A 22,500-nucleotide genomic window follows, 5' to 3' on the forward strand; every position below is an offset into this window, starting at 1 on the left:
ACAGACACACACATATGTTTATGTATATATGTACGTATATATTTAAATATATACGCACATATATATATATATACACACAAATATACAGAGAGAGTGAGAGAGAAAGAGAGAGTGAGAGAGAAAGAGAGAGTGAGAGAGAAAGAGAGAGTGAGAGAGAAAGAGAGTGTTAGAGATATATATAGCTATAAACACATACATACATACATACATACATACATACAAGCGCACACACGCATACGCACAGATGTATCGGTACATGTACATACATACATTTGCAAGCATGTCTGTGTGATGTGCGTGCGTGTGTGATGTGTGTGTGCGTGTGTATGAGAGATGAAGACATATTTCATATTTCGACGCGAGTATATTTGGTTAACACACTTAATAGTTCCATAATGGAGCTGAGCAGAACCTCGTGTCACATGATACCTGGTTATTTGGTGCTTTCCCATACCACTAATGTCGCAAGATTTGGCTGCAGCCGGCACCCGGGTGGTTCCAAACACCATGTTGCTATCAAGTGCACACACGAGATAGCTTCATTAACACTATTCTCACCCCCACCTTCTACTAACTGGCTCCCATTATGGCTTACTTAATATCTCCATCCTATCAAACTCTTCATACACACGTATTGTATATACATACAAATATATACGCACACATATACACGCATAAATATATATGCGTATGTGTATGTATATATTTAAAAGACACACACTTATATATATATGAAAATAAATATATATATATATATATATATATATATATATATATATATATATATTATATATATATATATATATATATATATATATATATATAATATATATATATTATATATATATATATATATATATATATATATATATATATTACATATATATATATATATATATGTTATGTACATACACACATATATATAAGCACACATACTGAGCTCTATGTTCATTTTGACTTCTCTATTCATCTGTTTTCATACTATATGCATAACTGTGTGTATGTGTATATAATGTATATATAAGCATTATGCTATAAGATGCATACATATATATATATGTGTGTGTGTGCGTAATTGTTTGAGTATTTGTGTGCGTATGTGAGTGTCAGGGTTATCGAAAGTGAATTTTTATCTCGTGTCTCGAGTTTCAGACTGCGCCACGAGATAAAAATTCAGTTTCAATAAATTGTATACTCTACATCTATTGAGCACTCCTTTTCCATTTATCTGATATGATTCAACTTACGCATATATATATATATATATATATATGATAAAGACACATACAAATAAAGACACACATAATAGGAAAGACACACAAATAAGTAAGAAGAAAGCAAAGGAACACTAATGATGAGGCCACAGAAGTGTGACGAAAGAACTCTGGCCGAAATACGATTAATGTAATGTAATGTAAAATAAAGCTGAAGCAAATTAACACCAAATATATAGTGCGTGTGTTTTTGTTGGCTAAACTGGTAACATGACCATCCCCAGATACAACAATATATATATATATATATATATATATATATATATATATATATATATATATATCATCATTGTTTAACGTCCGCCTTCCATGCTAGCATGGGTTGGACGATTTGACTGAGGACTGGTGAACCGGATGGCTACACACCAGGCTCCAATATGATTTGGCAGAGTTTCTACAGCTGGATGCCCTTCCTAACGCCAACCACTCCGAGAGTGTAGTGGGTGCTTTTACGTGCTACCGGCACGAGGGCCAGTCAAGCGGTACTGGCAACGGTCACGCTCACGCTCAAAATGGTGTTTTCTACGTGCCACCTGCACAGGAGCCTTAACTGTTCGGCAGAAGAGACTGATAGAATAAGCACGAGGCTTACAGGAAATAAGTCCAGGGATCAATTTCTTCGGCTAAAGGGCAATGCTCCGGCATGGCCACCGTCAAATGACCGAAACAATTAAAAGAATAAAAGAATACCAGAAGAACATTCCGTACCACTAAACCAAGAGGGTTCTCTGAATATGCACAAAGTATTTTAAGGTTAAATAGTAATTCTGTTTATGTTTGTGTAACTGAGATATTTTGGTTGGATTATATAGTTATCTGTTTTACACTTCTTTCTATATTCTGTAACTGTTACAATACAGAAACATTTCTCATGGCACCCGCACACAATTTACAGATGCTTACATTTTTTTATGTTCTCCGTGAAGTTTTCACGGGTCCAGCTAGTTATTATTATTATTATTAGTTGTAGTAGTTGTAGTATTATTATTGTTTTACTTCTCAGAGCTCGGTCTTGTTTGCTCTGGTCGATCCTGTGAAAGCGGACCGCAACCTGAAGTCAGACGTCTCACAGGGTCTCTTTGTGCACATTATAAGCTTTGATACCTGGTCGTAAGTTAGAAAATAACGTATTAATTGAACAAGTGAAACCAGTGAGAATGATGTCGAGAATTTAATGCTGGATATATGGACGTTAATTTTGTTTGATAAAGGTTTTAGCATAGAAATTTCGGAGCATTTTGTTCTTTATATTTAATAAATCTTGACTATTAGAATTTCTATCCCTTTTCAGTATGCGTATTAAACACACACATATACACACCAACACATGCACATACGCACATACGCGTACGCACATGTATATCATATATATATATATATATATATATATATATATATATATATATATATATATATATATATATATATATATATATATATTATAAGCGTGTATTATATGTATAGGTGTATATTGAAATATATTATATAAATATGATACACACACACAAACACACACACGTACTCATATATAAATAAATTTCTATATGCGTGTGTTTGAATATGTACAAATATTTATGGTCATATATATTTAATATGTATATGTACGATTATATGTGTGTATATGAACATTTTTCTTATATATGAAAGTTTGATTTAAGATATATATATATATGTGTACGTACGCGTATATGTGATTGCATATGCGCGAGTTCGTGTTTTGAACATAGATATATACATACATATACATATAGATACACATACAAATAGATATATATATATATATATATATATATATATATATATATATATATATATATATATATATATATATATATATGTATATTTATATATGTGCTCTGCATAAATGCATATATGTGTGTCTGCGTGCGTGCACACGAGTAGGGTTTTGCTGTTGAATATATGAAGACAATGAAAAGATCGCGTCTGACTTAAATTAGTTTTAAAACCTTCAACATTCTCCTCGGTAAGTAAACTCAGGGATATTAAGTCCTGCTTTATCTTTTATAAATCATCAACCCTGCTGAGTTCAGCCCCTTTGTTCTGTTTTCAATAACTGGTTTAGCTATCAAGATATGCATGTGATAGGAAAGTGAGCCAAGCAAAGCAAGTGACATGCGCACATATATGCACATATATATATATATATATATATATATATATATATATATATATATATATATATACTGTTGAAGCTGCTTGCATTGTGTGCACCGAAATCTGCACATAAACTACATTAACTTCACGCTGTTGAATGCGAGTTTATCTGTTGGGTTTACAGGGGTGGCGGATAATTGTTCGCTGGTAAAAGTGGGACAATGGAGGATTTTGTGTTTATTGGGAGAATGCACCAGCAGCAACAACAGCAGCAGACATTAAAGCTGAGAATAATGTGCCAAGAAGTAAATGACAAGCATGGGATTCATTATGATGTCAGGAATCTTAAATAGAAACTTCCTTCTGTCTTCTGCATGACAATTTCTCAAGAGTTAGGGACATTTCTTTCCCTTCGCCCAATATGTTTCTGGTCAAAAGTAATCGTCTTTCTCTTAAAAATCACTTATTTATATGTTATCGAAATATATGAAATTTTCTGCAAGAATTCCTTTTTCCTCTACCACAATAATTCCGTGGGACCATTCGCTATGTCCGGTTTCAACAGCATTAAGCAGCTGAAAAACATTCGGTGTTTACTTACTACTGGGTCTTTCAAAGAAGCAGATAAACGGATTTAGAAATTCTTTTTGACTGCCACTGATATATTTCCGTGTTTTTTAACACTATACGTTTAGAAGAGATGCTATCTCGAAACGAATACCGCAGTTTACAGGTTGTCTAGAACACATCTACGTAAAGTATGATACACAGGATTACACACACACTCACACACGTATATATATATATATATATATATATATATATATATATATCACTATCGAAGGACTCTTTATTTATAACTATTTTCTTTTACACCTCCAACTCCTTTTTCTTCTTCTTTTACTCCTCCAACTTCTTTTTTTTCTTCTTTTACTCCTCCTACTTATTTACTTCTTCTTCTTCTTCTTCTTCTTCTTCTTTTTCTTCTTCTTCTTCTTCTTCTCCTTCTTCTTCTTCGTCGTCTGTAAACTCTAGAATTCAAGCTGTTGTCTTGTTAGTCGCAGAATCTTTATTGCAACCAAACAACCCATAATATGATTACTCAAACATTTTAAACATCCGCGATTTTCGTCCGCTTCTTTAATTGAATGACTTAATATCATCGACATATTTCTTGTTAACCTACTGTCACCTGATCTCTTATTTCCTCCCCTCCTCCTCCTCCTCCTCCTCCTCCTACTTCTTTCTCTTCCGCCTCCTTCTTCTCCTCCTCCTAGCATTCCTTATGGTAATGTAAGTGGGATCCGATCGCAACGTTGCTGTATCTCATTATTGTTCCTGTAATGCTATTTTCATTGACTTTGATGTTGCTACTAATGCCCCTGCTGTTGTTGTTGTTGCTGTTGTAGTTTAGCCCCAGGACAGACATTATCCAGTAGACCTATGATCAGAAATTTTCAAACGAAAAAATACCGTCTTTTCTACACGCATTGTGTATCTAGTGTTACATTAACTAATGTGTCATTCTTCCTTGTTGTTTAAGCCTGGATCAGCTCTGATCCAGTCGACTCATTTTCAATGTCTGCTCTCGGCAAAAGAGACACATAACACTATTAGCGAATTTAGACTGCACTCCACCAGGTCATGTTGCTGACAAGTTACAGCTAACACACACACACACACACACACACACACACACACACACACACACACACACACACACACACACACACACACACACATACACACACACTTTATATATATATATATATATATATATATATATATATATATATATATATATATATATATATATAAAACTTATTTGGAAAAGGATGCGTGACGTTCGATCATATAATAATAATATAAATAATATATAAATATATGCATATATCCATACATATATGTACACACCTACATCTATATGTATACATACGTGCATATATGGGTACAGGACATTAAAAAAACGTTAAACACAATGAGAAACGAAAACAGAAAACGAACTTTTTTCGAACAAAGAAAAAAACAGAGAAACGAGACATGAAACATAAAGAGTTTATCCCTTCGTCAGTTGTCCCTGATCCTCCCACGAGTTTGTCTCACTACTCGAGCTCCACGCATCTGGGTGAAACTGATAGAAATATATATGTATATCTATCTATCTATCTATCTATCTGTCAGTCTGTCTGTTTGTCTGTCTGTCTGTCTGTCAATTTCTCTCTCTCTCTCTCTCTCTCTCTCTCTCTCTCTCTCTATATATATATATATATATATATATATATATATATATATATGTATACTATGTAGTATGTCTATACACACACTACCCACATACAAACATATAGATACTCAAAGACCCTCAAACGCACACTTGAAACGGTCCCTAAATATTTCCACTGGAAATGAAATATTGAACAAAAGCACTGAATGATAAGTGAGAGAGGTAGTAGGGGTAGGGTCGGCTGAAATTCTGTGAATGACGAACTAAAAGAGTATCCCGAAGACGACTTACCCAACAGTTAAATTCATTTTTTCCATCTTTGCTACGAGTTATAACCAGATTATCAATCAATCCATTTTGCTCGTTTAAGAAGGCAAGGCACTCAAATTCTGAAACAGAGAATAAAGAATAAAGAATAGATGCGAGAATGAAGTATACAGAGTTGATTAAAGTTAAATGTTGACTGAGGAAATATGTGCAATGGAGACACTAGGACTGGGTATGACCGGGTGGTGGTATTTAGGAGAGACTAAGCATGAATTAAAGGCCATGAGTCTGTTGTTATCAGAATGTCGATTGGATAAAGATTGAGATGGATCACGAAGCTATATTGGTTTTAAAATTTTGACACAAGGCCAGCAAAGTGGATTAAAGCTTAGCTCAACCCCGGTGGCATTTGAACTTAGAACGTTAAGTTGGGATAAACGCCGCTCAGCATTTTTTCCGGTGCGGCACCAATTCTGCCTGATCGCCACCTTCGGGGTATTTATATATTTTTTTCTATTCTAGGCACAAGGCCCGAAATTTTGGGGGAGGGAGGGGGGCAGTCGATTAGGTCGACCCCAGTACACAACTGGTACTTAATTTATCGATCGCGAAAGAATGAAAGGCAAAGTCGACCTCGGCGGAATTTGAACTCAGAACGGGGGTATTTATATATTGAGCAGGCATGACTATTACTAATCATTTTTCTTCGCAGCTTGGCAACTACGAGGTATCGGAATCTGTCTCACTCCCCAGCAATGTCTTCTACTATAGTCTCGTGACATCCGATGCTTTGTGAGTGAATTTAACAATAGGAAGAAATTTCAAAAACGAGGAATCACATCTTACCTTGAGGGATCAAAAGAGCTGAACAGGTATCTGACCTCAAAATAAGAGAGCTTTCGGTAAGACACGTATTCTCGTTCCAATCTCCTATCGTCCCTTCACAGTACTGTCCATCGTAGGTTCCACTGAAGGGAATGCTGCTTTCCAGACCACAATACGACGGCCACAGATTCTCCATTTCTGCCAAACAAAAACAAAAAGAAATGTATGCATGTATATATATATATATATATATATATATTTCTTTCTCTCTCTCTATCTATCTACCTGCATATATATACGATATGATATGATATGTTATGCCTTAACAATGGTGCTAGGCTACAAAGAAAGCCGTTTCCAGCAACCTTATTTCACCCAAACATTTTACGAACGACACAAAATGGAAACCAATAGCGAAAATCAAAAGCAGACAGAACATAGGAGATGGAAACTAAATCTCTTGGCATTTAGTTCGGTGCTCTTTCTTTCTATCTCTGTCTGTCGGTCTCCTTACACACACATTCTCTCTCTCTCTCTCTCTTTCTCTCTCTCTCTCTCTCTCTCTCTCTCTCTGGTACGTCTCACAGAATGTTGCCTGGAATGATATTCATCGGTAAAGTGTGAAACTGATAGCCAAACATTAGCGTACTGTCAATATGATTGAATTATGGCAAGTCTGATAATGCTGGGAAGATATTTTAATAACAAGGTGAATGTTACACAAAAAAATGTTCCGATATAATGCTGCTAATGTTGTATTCGGATCTGAATTTAATTAGTAAGATATTTTATGATGTAAACCACGATTTTACAGATCCTTTCAGATCTCGACTTCATGTCGTAGCTGAGATATTTTGATTTTATTTTGTGAAGTGGGCCAAGTATTTTTACCAACAAGAAGTAATATAATACAAGCTGTCTTCATACTTATTCTTTTATGTAAATGCAGTTTGGTTTAATAAATAATCTTAAAGTTTAAATTTACATTTGAAATGAAAATAAATTGAGTTTCTAAAACTATCTCACAATTCCTTTCGGTAGTTTTTCAGGAGGAAATAAAATCCATTTTGTCTGTGGCATTATTTCCAGGAATTAATATGATTTGAAACGTGACCTCAGAATATTTCAAGAATATAGTTTGTAAAGGTTTGACATTAAAATAAAATGTCTGTAAAAACCAGAATCAAGTTAAAAGTCAACCCTGATATACTTGGGGCGTAAGAGTCAGAATTTACGGTGAAAACTAAAAACAATGTTGAATTCAGCATGTTATATTTAGTGTAAATGAGGTTACCCTACATTTTACGGACACCGCGTAATTTACGCAAAAGAACGAACATGTCGGTCTCCTCACTCTCATGGCTCATTTATAGGAATTCTGTAAAATCCACTGATCTAAGAAACCAAATATGTTGTTACTTAATATTAGCAATGGAAGTAATATTAGTTCAGTATTAGCGATCTTGAGAAAGTATCTGTTACAGACATATAGTTAAAAACACCCTATCAGAGATACTTTTTCAAGAGAAATTCCGCTGTTTAGTAAGGCTTTCAATATATTCAGCATTTAAATATGTATACAGATTATTAAATACGCTATAATTCTAATCCAAATATTGACTACACTTAAAACCAGATTGGCAATCAAATTCCAAAGAAAATCAATCCGTAGATACCTTTCTTTTATTGGAAAGACACACCTACATGTTAGGAAAGGTTATTATTCTGTGGGTCCCACGAGTAACACGCTACTAAAAGGGCAATACTGGGGGTTCACAGTCACGTGGCGGTGAACATTTTGTTACTAAATGTTGAATACCCACCATTTCTCTACTCAAGTAAACAGTTACGTTCCAAAACGTTAATTCATTCTCATAGATTGGAGTTAGGAAACGGTGCCAGTAGGCAGCCGGTCGACTTGCTAGAAAAATCAGTAAAATCTCTAAAACGAAGTAGGATTCTAATGAATAATGTAATCTTAGACTTGATAGGCCTTGAAAAAATACTAAATACAGTGGTGACGAATTGTTGTTAACAAAATGAATCAAACCTGACATAAGACTAATATCTTTGATAATGTAACCTCTTCCCGGGCATCTTTGATAATATTTCTGCTAGATTAGACCTGAAACTGGGCTAACATCCTTAATGTTATTTCCGTTTGACCTGGTCTGACGTAGGTCTAACATTTCTGATCATATAACCACTGAAACCACTCTGGTATTGGGTTATCATTGTTCAAACATCTGCTCAATCAAACTTGATAAGGAGTTAAAGATCAACAATTCAGACCACAAAATAAATACTAAGATTCCAAATAAACAAAGTAAACAGCAGCGACTTGAAAGGCGAGAATTACTTACGGATGAGATTTTTCATATGGTAACTCCACCCACTTTCCATCCAAGGGTATGTATCATCGTTAAATACACACAGCTGATCCAGTGGTAAGTTCATTCGTCTAAATTTACCTGCAACGACGAGAAATAATACATTGTCAATATCTCTTGCAATCAGCGGAAACTAACAAACTGAAAATATGGTTGGTGCCATTAATCGTCTCACTTTGACTCAGCCTGCAACACTAAACAGTGAACGGCTTAGGGCTCATTTATAACCCCCAAGCCTTGATGTCACGTATATAAATCTTGAACCATATCGCTTCCCGAAGACATCTCTGATTCCCCATTTATTCCTACTCCGTCTGCTTCTTCCATTGATTTTTCATCTTTGATGACAAGGCTTCGTGTTACAGATGGTGACGTCAGAGCGCAATGATCAAAGACAGTTACCACAGGTCAATTTGTTTGACGCGCTATCACGTCGTTTAAACCGATACTTTATTTATAGAATTCGCAAGGAAGGAAATCAAAATTAAATGTAGCTGGATTTGAACTTACAGTTTCATATAACAGGAGGGTATACTAAGATACTATACACATCGGATGGTTGACGATTATGTATATGTATATGTTTATATATATGCATATGTAGGCACAGGACGTCACGAAACGTGTACACCAAAAAGGTACGAGGTACTTGTACATGGAATATGAACTATTCTTTCGAACAACGAAAACAAAACAAACAAGATAAAAAACGACCCTTCATCAGCTGTTGGCTGTTTTTTCTAGCCTCGTATTTCGAATATATATATATATACACATATATATGGAAATATATATATATATATATATATATATATATATATATATATATATATATATATATATATATATATATATATATATATATGGATACGTACGCATGTATGTATATCACATTTCTCAAATATAAATATATAATGCACACACACACGCACACACACACACACACACATCCATACACGCACAAACAGTATGCATATAGAGACAGAGAGACAGACAGAGAAATAGAGAGGTTGATAGTGCATGTATATATGTACACATATACGTGTGTGTGTGTGTGTTTATATGTATATGTTCATGTTGTGTCACGTAGTTGTAGTTGTTGTTGGTGTAGTTGTCTTCCAAAGCTGGAATGTACGTTATAAAGGCAAGTTCGCCTTTCATAGGCGGGGGTCCATATTCAGGGGGTCCATAAAAGAAAATTAAGGAGTTATTGGGACAAATCAATAAACTGTTTCTCTATATTTCGCTAAATTGGCGCCACATCTCGTAAACATCTCAACTTTTACTCTTCCATATATATATATATATTTATCTTTCTTCTCTTGTACTCATTGTTGCAAACACACACAACATTCAAACACACACACACACACACACGTTTCTATGTATATATATATATATATATATATATATATATATATATATGCAAACATGTGTTTGATGTGTTTGCATATATATATATATATGTGTGTGTATGTGTGTATTTATACACACGTTTTGAATTATTACATTTTGATGTATGTATGTATGTATGTATATATAAACATATATTCATTATATCTACTCACTTACCTAACTCTCAGACTATCAATCCATCTCTCTCGCTCTCTCTCTATCTATTTATCTATTTGTTATCTATATACACGCACACACAAATATACATATATATGTACACAGACACATATACATGTGTATACACATATATATATATATCCATACATACTCACAAACATATACCCATGAACATGTGTGTACGCACACACACACACACACACACACACACACACACACACACACACACACATTCCAAGTCACTTAGTGGCCTTTTAGTGTTTGTTCTCTCCAGTATTTAATGTATTATATACGAGCAAAACATGGTTTTGTACTTGTAAAACACAAGCTACAATAAATCAGCGTGTACAACAACATATTTATTATGTGCGTGTATATATACATATGTGTATATATGCATATATGACAGTATATAAATAGATATTTGTATATATATATATATGTGTGAGTGTGTTGTTTGTTGAATGTAAGGAGAACGAAGCAACACACTTGGGTACTTGTGTTTGGAATAATAAATTATTATATATCCATGCAATCCCAAACATATGTTCGGCTTGTGTTTATATACATCTCATAAATATTTCAGGCTCTTGCGGTTTACATACATATTATATATATATATATATATATATATATATATATATATATACATACATATGTAAATATATTTATATATACATACATATGTAAATATATATATATATATATATATATATATATATATATATATATATATATAATACGTATATGTATGTATATATTCAACCTATTCACATCTCACTGTAGAGTCTTCAAATATATAAACACCAACAGTAATTGTGTCTCTACACAGAAATGTACAGATATACATAAATGCATATTTGAATTCATACAGGAGCATATGTGCATACATACATACATACATACATACATACATACATACATACATACGTTTATAATTACATGTATGTATATATATATATATATATATATATATATATATATATATATATATATGTATGTATGTAGATGGAAATATATGCACATCGATAGAGAAGCATAACTATAAAGATTTACGTCTGTGCACATATACACTTACACGCATATATAATTTATACATACAGTATATGTAAATATATATATGTACTTATATATACATATATATATATATATATATATATATATATATATATATATATATATGTATATATATATACATACATATATCTATATATATATAAATACATATATCTATCTATATATATATATGTACTTATATATACATATATATATATATATATGTATATATGTATATATATACATACATATATCTATATATATATAAATACATATATCTATATATATATATGTACTTATATATACATATATATTTATTTATATATATATATATATATATATATATATATATATATATATATACATATATCTATTTATATATATCAATTTATATATACATACACACACACACAAATATATATATATATATATATCTATATATATATATATATATATATATGTATATATATATATATATGCATATATATAGATACATATGTATATCTATATTCACACATCCACTCATATACACGCCATATTTGTGGTAGACCAGTTGACCTTATTCTACACCCATTCTGAATACACTCCATTATAAAAGTCTATCAGCTCCTGTAAACATGGCGGCTGGTTTTTATTATGTATATTGTGATATAAATATTTAACGAAAATAAAGTATTTCTAAAAGGTGTATATGTGTATATCTTCCTACATGTATGAATACGTGAGCGTATACATGTATATATTTATTTATACGAACCTGCATGAACGCCCGCGTGTATGCGCGCATTTGTATGTATATCTGTGTGCGTACGTCTGTGTTTGTATATTGTGTATTGTGAATGCTTATATAACTGTGTATCTGTGTATGTCTTTGTAAATGTTTATATGTTAGTAAATGTACCTGTGTGGTCTAATTAATTGTGTAATTATGGTTTAATTACATAAGGTGTGCGGGTTGGGTAGGGTTTGACCCTCGTTAATATTCTCAATTCGTCATTCAATCAAGGATTGCTTCCCCTCCTCTCCACGTGACCCGTATATAGTCCTGTTGTGTTGGCGTACCCGGTATATCACATAACAATACGTCACCAACGGGCGCTGCAATGTTGAAACACTAAAATATCACGTTAAATAACTTTATGTTCTGCGTTCGATACTAAGCTATGTAGATGTTAGTCTCCATTCTTCCAGGGATGATTAAGCAAATATTTCTAAAAATGTATCATAATTCATTTGATTACATTGTCCCTATTGTTTTTTATATCCAGTTCAATCTAGAGCTAAAGACAAGTTGTGGCCATCATACCTGTTTCATGGTATTTACGACAACTCACTCCGAAATATACCTCTGTTTGCTAAACCGGTGTGGCATACATACATACATACATACATACATACATACATACATATATATATATATATATATCTGCATATCTCACATCTATTTTCATTCCCCCACTTCACTCTCTATTTCATAGCTAGAATAACTATTGCTTGACCATTTTCTCACACCGTCTCCGATGAAGTGATATATAAAATATCCCGGAAACAGCTGTAAGACCTTTTATTTATAAATGTTCTGAAATCTTTCACAACCTTGGATTTTTATCTCATTCTGTTAATTTATATATATATATATATATATATATATATATATATATATATATATATATATATATATATATATATGTGTGTGTGTGTGTGTGTGTATTTTGGAACCTGTGTTTGTCTTGCACCACCACCTGACAACCGGTGTTGGTGTGTTTACATTCTCCTAACTTAGCAGTTCGGTATAACAGAGAAATAGACTATGTATGAAGCTTTAAAAATGTAAATACTGGAGCCAATTCATTCAACTAAAAATTCACGGTGCTGCCCCAAAATGGCCGCAGTCTAATGACTGAAACAAGTACAAGATACATTAGAACGACCTCTACGTTTTTCCTTAATTTAAAAGCTCTTCTCTGCATTAACCTATCTTCGTACTACCCTTTACATTGCAGTCGTTTGGGGATTATAGTACTAAACTCCAACATCTTGGCAATTCTTCTTCCAAAAGCTTCCTTTCTTCGATTCAGACATACAATAAAATTTGGTAACTTCTTGAACTGTCAGGACTGTGACAGTGGCGAGTTTATATGAAATCAAAAGAGGTAATCTAATGTGGCAGTCATCTATAATGTCCATCAACTGAATTATGTCAGATAGGGAAACATTTAATGCTTATTGCTCCGATATTCTGCAAGCAGAAACCCATCACAGAATATGTTTGTTGGAAATTCTCAAAAGCTACCATAATAACTTTCAGAATAACTGATCAGAATAGCAGAAGGCATATATTTCATTAATTTTCAAGTTAATGAATTAGTTATTGTATGGATTGACAACAATTCTATTTCCGCAGACCGATGTCTATACTGACGAAATAATTACTCTAGCTATTCAAAACGATCGAAACCTATAATAAAGTTATGTAACAATATCGTCTGCATTATTTTATCTGATTGCTAAATGTGCAGTGCGCCCCTACCCACGCCCACACGCACCTCTACATACACGCATAATCTATCTATCTTATTTCTTTACTGCCCACAAGGGGCTACACACAGAGGGGACAAAGAATGACAGACAAACGGATTAAGTCGATTATATCGACCCCAGTGCGTAACTGGTACTTATTTAATCGACCCCCGAAAGGATGAAAGGCAAAATCGACCTCGGCGGAATTTGAACTCAGATCATAGTGGCAGACGAAATACCTATTTCTTTACTGCCCACAAGGGGTTATACACAGAGGGGACAAACAAGAACAGACAAACGGATTAAGTCGATTATATCGACCCCAGTGCGTAACTGGTACTTAATTTATCGACCCCGAAAGGATGAAAGGCAAAGTCGACCTCGGCGGAATTTGAACTCAGAACGCAGTGGCAGACGAAATACTGCTAAGCAGTTCGCCCGGTGTGCTAACATTTCTGCCAGCTCGCCGCATAATCTATCTATTTGTCTGTCTGTCTATGTACCTGTCTGTCTATGTACCTGTCTGTCTGTCTGTCTGTCTATCTGTCTATCCATCTAACTGTCTGTCTGTCTATCTATCTATATACAGTATCAAATAAAAGATATTGTTCAGATGATACAAGATAAATTTTGATAGTTTACCTAATCATTCTTCTACTCAATTTCTACAATTGTTTTTGCTAGATGGTTTTATTGGAAATAGATTTGAAAACTAATCCAGAACTATTTATTCCTATTTATTTCTACAACTTTTGCTAAATCTTCTGCTTTCTTACTTTCCATTTTCTCCGTATGACCTGATATACAAAACGCTCGAATTGTTTATTTTCAAATAGATAATTATCCGTTTTTTAATATTATCTTTTCACGTGTTTTGAAACCAGATCTCCTTTTGCTGATTGAAATAATTCTAGATGACATAAACTATCTGTAAATAAATAAATAAAAAAAAAAGAAAAGAAAAGAAAAGAAAAAGAAAAACATTTTCCATGGTATTTCTTGAGCAGAATCTAAAGATGCTAATATTCCTTTCATATTGTACAAGTCTGATGTAACTTTAAACTGAGAGTAATACGCTGTAAATGCATTGCATTTTCAATAATACATATAGATAAGACGGCGAGGAGCTTGGCAGAAACGTTAGCACGCCGGGCGAAATGGTTAGCGGTAGTTCGTCTGTCTTTACGTTCTGGGTTCAAATTCCGCCGAGGTTGACTTTGCCTTTCATCCTTTCGGGGTCGATAAATTAAGTACCAGTTGCGTACTGGAGTCGATCTAATCGACTGGCCCCCTCCCCCAAAGATTTCGGGCCTTGTGCCCAGAGTAGAAAAGAGTAATACATAAGCGCACTCGCCTATGAACGATGCATATCAATTATTATAAATATAGACTCACGTATGCATATATACAAATACCTACATGTACATATTTACCATTGGGTCGACGGACCTCATCATTTCTCCTTATTTTTCTCCATTCTTGTCCCTCTTCGTCTTTCATGTCCACAAGTTTACACCTCATCAGCTTATGTTGCTTATACCGTTCAAGTGGACACAATTGTCCGAAGTTGTCGAGACCGTGATGATATTTGGTCAATAAATGACGAGGGATATAGCTTGTCTGTATCCGATATTTTTTCTCATCTTTTTGTAAATTCATATCGTCCCTTGTGCCACAGCTTCATTTCACACACACGCACGCACACACATACGCGCGCGCGCGCACCATTTGATAAACACAGGATCCGTCCAATTGCAGTACTGCCTGCTTATGATGTTTATATTAGCTCGCATATAAATTCTGTATTTATTAAAGAACTCTTTTGTAGAACTGAGTCTCAAAGCACAAATCTAGAAATAATAGAATGTAAATATTTGGATGGGAAAAAATGAAGGCTACCCGTGGGTATCGAACTCACATCTTCTGTAGGTACAACAGGCGTTTGCGAGTAAGAATACAGTTTCTAAATCATAGAAATTCGAAGGATTGCTTCGATCCAATGGTAGAGTGTCTGCTCTGTCTATAGGCGATGTGGGTTCGTTTTCTCCTCGACTTTTTTTTTATTTATAGATTATATGTGCTTCGAGATTCACTCCAACCCATACCTTCAAAAACTATTCCCCGATCTTTCCAAAGTTTATAAATCGTTTTGGTGGCAACAACGTTATTAAATGAAAACATTTATCTTTAGCTTAAGGCGGTGCGTTGGCAGAACGGCTGGCACACCGAGCAGACTGCTTAGTGGCATTTCGGAACTAATTCCAAGTTCAAATTCTGCCGAGGTCGAACTTGCCTTTCATTCTTTCGAGGTCGAGCAAATAAGAATGAGTTGAGGACGGTAGGATCGATGTAATAATCGACTTACCCTTTCTACCGTAATTGTTGGCCTTGTACCAAAATTTTAAATCAACATTCATCTCTCGCTTAATTTAGCACATTTTTGTGAATCTTAGAAATCACGACAGAGCGCGCGCACACACACACACACACACACACACACACATGGAGATATTTCATGCAATGAAACTCAGTAAGTGTTTTACTAGAAAACGAACATCTTAGCAGATTTTTCAAGGTAAGTGAGGAAGTATTATACTTTTTAACAAACAACGATACTCGGAGTAACAACAGTGACGCAGAGTTTAACCATTACTCACCTATTCTATACTGCAGTAGGTTATTGTTTCTGCGATTGAATTCTATGCAAGTATAGCGTTGAGAACTGAAATGACAAAAAGAGAAACGATGCATTAAATTGATAGCAGATGTTCTATCTATCTATCTATCTATCTATCCATACATACACACATACATACATACATACATACATACATACATACATACATACATACATACGTACATACATATGTACATACAAACACGTACATATATATGTATATATATATATATATATATATATATATATATATATATATATATATATATATATATATATATATATATATCTACAGCTGTTTCATAATCTTGTTAGTTAAATAATAGAGATAGCATTAACAATAACATGCATATAAAATACACATACATACACGCACACATATATGTATGTATACACACACACACACACACACATATATACATATATACATATGAATGTGTACACCTATATACACGGTGCTAAGGGAAGAAGGTACGATATATCATTTCCAACAGCTGTTTCTGGGAGTTCAGAATTACGCTATAATGTTGGCAGATGTATTTTACAAAACGTATTTTGTACTCTGTGCTAATCTGCTCCATTACTATACGGATATCTATATATACATCCATGAATGTTCATCATCAGTAATACATAGAGTCTTTTGGTTTCTCTTCATTTACATGTATATTCTCTTTAACTCTTTTGCTTGTTTCAGACATTTGACTGTGACCATGCTGGAGCACCACCTTTAGTCGAACAAATTGACCCCAGGATTTATTCTTTGTAAAGCCTAGTACTTATTCTATCGGTCCGTTTTGCCGAACCGCTATGTTACGGGGACGTAAACACAACAGCATCGGTTGTCATATATATATATATATATATATATATATATATATATATATATATACGACATGCTTCTTTCAGTTCCTTCTACCAAATCCACTCACAAACTTTGATCGGCCCGAGGCTATAGTAAAATACACTTGCCCAAGGTGCCACGCAGTGGGACTGAACCCGTAACCATGTGGTTAGTAAACAAGCTACTTACCACACAACCACTGCTGCGCCTATGTATGTATATTTTATAAATGAAACCCGATCGGTTTTATTCGTTCAGTTGCATCATTATCGCTGAGTTTAAATCATTTGAACGCTACTGTTTCCTACGTTGAGCATCTCTGGATCTCATCTGTTGATTACACACACACACACACACACACACACACACACACACACACACACACACACACATACACGAGAAATTTTTATGTTGGTTGAAAACTTTGTAAGTGAAAGAATTTTAAATAAAACTAATTTTAGCAACAATTGCAGCGTGGAAGGTGTTTATAAGCGATTTAAGAAACACACAAACACAGTTAGATTCACTTCAACATTTAAATTTAATTTGTCAAAATATTTTCGTCGCTTTGAAACCGCGACCTGTTCATTGACGAAATTCCGTGCTGCATCTTAGAAATTTGTCAGTGAACAGGTCGCAGTCTCAAAGTGACGAAAGTATTTTGACAAATTAAATTTAAATGTTGAAGTGAATTTAACTGTTTTCGCGTGTTTCTTAAATGGCTAATAAACACCTTCCACGCTGCAATTGTTTTCGTTCCAGCACACGATCTCATATCAGGTGACTTGCTATGCAAGTACATCTCCGTAATTTAAAAATATATAACTGAAAGAAGGAAAAACGGAATAAAGAAAGCCAGGAGCCCTACTTACCATCCATTAGGAAACACTGATGATACTTTATATTTCTCCTTATATGGGTTTAATTCTTCACATCGGAAAGATCCTAGCTTGGAGAAACTGATGTGTGTTTTGTTAATGACGACCTGTTCATTGTATTCTTCTTCATACAACATCCATTTGCCGACATATTTGTCAGCAAATTCGCACCGTTGTTTACTCTCTTCGCGGACACCTGGAAAGATTCCATTTGAATGCAAACCATCAGATTCGAACGTACAACCTTCGGAGGTTTTACATTTAGTTTCTTTGAGAGGGGCTGAGTTTGTGTAAGAGCAGGGTGGGGAGATATAAAAGTAGAAGTCGAAATTTGCACTTAAAATAATATGAGTAAAATTCCATAAGAACAACAACAAGAACATCTACAACATGAATACGCAGTGGGACTGAACCCGGAACCATGTGGTTGGTAAGCGAGCTTCTTACCACACAGCCACTCCTACTCGTATGTAGTAGTTTTATGAGTACACATTTATACACATATTGAATATCTATGTTCACTTTGGCGATGAACATCCTTGTTAACGGTGAACACTGCTCTGGAGGTTATTCAAGATGAACCAAATTATTAGTCCAAGAATAGAAACTTTTGTTGTATTTCTTAAACTATGGATGATAAATATAACAAAGACAGCCACTACAATAGCGACAACTACAATATAAAGCTCATGAATTACGATAACAGAGATTAATGGTGAAATAATGGAAGCACTTTGAAAGCGCTTTCAAAGTCACAAATAGCGGTGCAGTCTCCAGCACTTAAAAAAAAAAACTTTAACAAAAACAACGATAACAGAAAATAAAAAAAGCAACACTGTCATTGTCAGCACAACAGCAACAACAACAACAACAACATTATTGGTAATTACTTTTAAAAATTTCAAATGACTAATGAACAATTGTTGATGAATTCAATTACAAATATTTTCAACAAATAAATCGATAAAAAACATTAATATTTACAAAATATTTTTTTTTTTGTAAAAATCTCAAATGAAATATTGACAAAATGTTTTGTGTTTTTATTGATGTTTCAGTTGTTGTTTTTTTGTTGTTGTAGGGAGTTGTTTGTAGCTGTTGATGTTGGAGGTGTTTAACCCTCGGCCAGTTGTAGAAGCGATGATCATAGATATTCCGTCCATGACATTCCCATCTGTTATACCGTTTTAGTGCATTTAGTAATATAATATCGAGTGCTAATTTCTAAAATTAAATAATAATTACATTAATACTTCGATAATTTTTCGTTTTGAAAATTTAAATTATTAATCTACTGAGTAAGTATACAAAGCGGTGATGCGTAAACTAAATTAAGACCAGTTCGAATCTGTTTGAGTCCAATAGAGGCCGCGTTTTTGCCTTAGGCAAGAATTATTTTTCTCCACGACAAACTGAAGTGAAAAGCCTTTACAGGTTCAAATATGTTTCAAATTTACTGGAACATGTCTTTAATTATTAGATATATGTACTTTATCGTAGCAGTATTTGGTCTTAACTTAATATCTTAATCTTGCTGAGTTTTGGGAGGGCCATTACGACAATAAAAATGATACATGCACTGGTTCAGTATTACTTCTTTATTATTATTCAATCGGTTAAATATCTAACCAGCTTACTAATCAAGCATTTGTTTAATGTATTGATTAAACAACTAATCGGTTGTTTGTTAGTCCAAGTTCTTTCATCGCTGTTCGTGACCTTTTCAATGATTTCCCATTCTCTTCTAAGTCTGCTTTGAGTCTGTTTTAGAAGAATTGGTCTTACGCTTGTGTGTATGTATGCTTGTATGTATGTTTCCTTCGACGAATTTATTCTTGGATGCTTTGTTCCATTTGGTTTTGTCTTCGTAAAAGTTTGTACTACAGAAGGAATCTGTATTACCCTCACCCCGTGATCTAATATTATCAATATTGACCCTAGGTCAGATTGTTGATAAACAATAGCCTTATTATAGGTCGGAATAGAGATCGAAGCGGCTAATCGATAGCAAATTGCATTATCAGAAGTGACAGAGGTAAAAGTCGAGTCGAAGGCTCGAGTCCATCAATGCTTTTTCATAGTAGATTCTCTACTTGCAAATCATCGTGTGTGCATGCAGTGCCTCTGTGTGTGTGTGTGCGTGCGTGTGTTGTAAGCGCTTGCATTTGTATATATTTGTACGTGTGTCTATGCATGTGTATGTGTAGATGCGTCTCTGTTTATTGATCGGTTAGGGGTATGTGCGCATAATTTCGTTTGCGTGATTAAGTGTGTGAATATTCGTGAAGGTATTATAAGGAACGGGAATGTGTCCGTGTGTGTTTGTGTGTATCATGCATATTTCCCAAACACATATCATACACAAATATGTGCGTGTGTAAGTGTGCTACATGCACGTATGCGATTCTGTGTATCTGTTCAAAGCAGGAACCTCAAATGGAGAATCACTGGAATGTTTTACAAATGCTCAATGTTCAGTGATGGATTTGGTGGACGAGTCAGTCTGCTATGATCTTACTAAAACAAACCCAGCGTTCTTATACATACATACATGCGTATATATATATATATATATATATATATATATATATACATACACATATACATACATACATACATATATATATGTGTGTATATATGTATGTATGTATGTATGTATGTGTGTATATGTGTGTGAATGTATGTATGTATATATGCATGTGCGTGTGTATGTTTATGTGTATGTATATATGTGTGTGTGTGTGTGTGTACGTATGTATGTGTATATGAATGTCTGTAAGAATGATGGTGACCACGGCTGAGTCTGTATGTCCGTCCACCATTGCTAGCATTCCCCACCAGCACCACTCCGCCACCTATAAAAAAAAAACGGGTCACAATGAAGAATTATTGGATGAGGTTTCCTTACCGCAAAGTCCACACGATCGTTGACAATGGAGGTAGTATTTTCCCCCCTCCTTCGTACAACGGCCACGTCGCATGATTTCTCGACATTCTTCGTGGTCGTCCTCACAATTCCACGGATCTGTTGACGATCAAAAGTGAATTGTGAAGGGAGACCTAACACTCCAGGATGGGAAAGAGTTCCATGTTAACACGGCCACTGATAGACACGAGCATACACATACATAATAGAGACACACATACATATATATATTTACACATACACACACACGCACAGAAACGCACAGAGAAAGAGGCAGCTGATACGAATACAACTATTCAAACATACTGGCACACACACACACACACAGATAGGTACGCACATATACACATATATGCACAAGAACGTAAATATATCACTTTGTTCCCTCATCTTTTTAATGACTTAAAAGCAATGTTTGTTATAAACAGGGAGTCTGAGATATTTTCAGACCTGGAGGGCTCCATCCCCTTACACGTCTCACCACAGATCTATCTATATATCTATCAATCTATCTATCTGGTGTCTGCCTATCTGTCTGTCTACTATCTATCTATCTATCTATCTATCTATCTATCTATCTATCTGTCTGTCTGCTTGTCTGTCTGTCTGTCTGTCTGTCTGTCTGTCTGTCTGTCTGTCTGTTTATTTATTTATTTATTTAATTGTGCAGCTATTTTCCTCAACGGTGTAAGTGAAATTTAAAGTTTAAAACCCGAAAAATATAATCAAGAAAGACAACTCTGAATTAGAAGAATAGAGTTATTCCCCTTGCAAATATATTTCAAACTTAAATCGCGTAAATGTTCGTTGTTCTGTTTCTCAACTTTTTGAATGAATGCATAGAGATTAATATTGTGTCAAACTTTCGTATGTCGGTGACCAATAGAATAACACCAATGCTGACCTACGTCTGGAATTGATTTGATTGGTTTATA

General features: G+C 34.2%; 1 protein-coding gene across 2 annotated transcripts in view; it reads right to left on the reverse strand.

Moving 5' to 3' along the window:
• Positions 1-22,500, reverse strand: part of LOC106872790 (uncharacterized) — a 932,929-nt gene that overhangs the window by 35,395 nt on the left and 875,034 nt on the right. For both annotated transcript variants that reach the window (XM_089354571.1, XM_089354572.1), the window contains exons 12-17: positions 21,548-21,664; positions 18,634-18,835; positions 16,898-16,962; positions 9,066-9,173; positions 6,724-6,900; positions 5,902-5,999 (exon numbers count right to left, since the gene is read on the reverse strand). In XM_089354571.1, the coding sequence (XP_089210697.1) occupies positions 5,902-5,999; positions 6,724-6,900; positions 9,066-9,173; positions 16,898-16,962; positions 18,634-18,835; positions 21,548-21,664 (767 nt within the window). The remainder of the gene's footprint in view (positions 1-5,901; positions 6,000-6,723; positions 6,901-9,065; positions 9,174-16,897; positions 16,963-18,633; positions 18,836-21,547; positions 21,665-22,500) is intronic.

The sequence above is a fragment of the Octopus bimaculoides genome, chromosome 7 (genome assembly GCF_046866305.1).
Source record: "Octopus bimaculoides isolate indiv1 chromosome 7, ASM4686630v1, whole genome shotgun sequence".
Taxonomy (NCBI): Eukaryota; Metazoa; Mollusca; class Cephalopoda; order Octopoda; family Octopodidae; genus Octopus; species Octopus bimaculoides.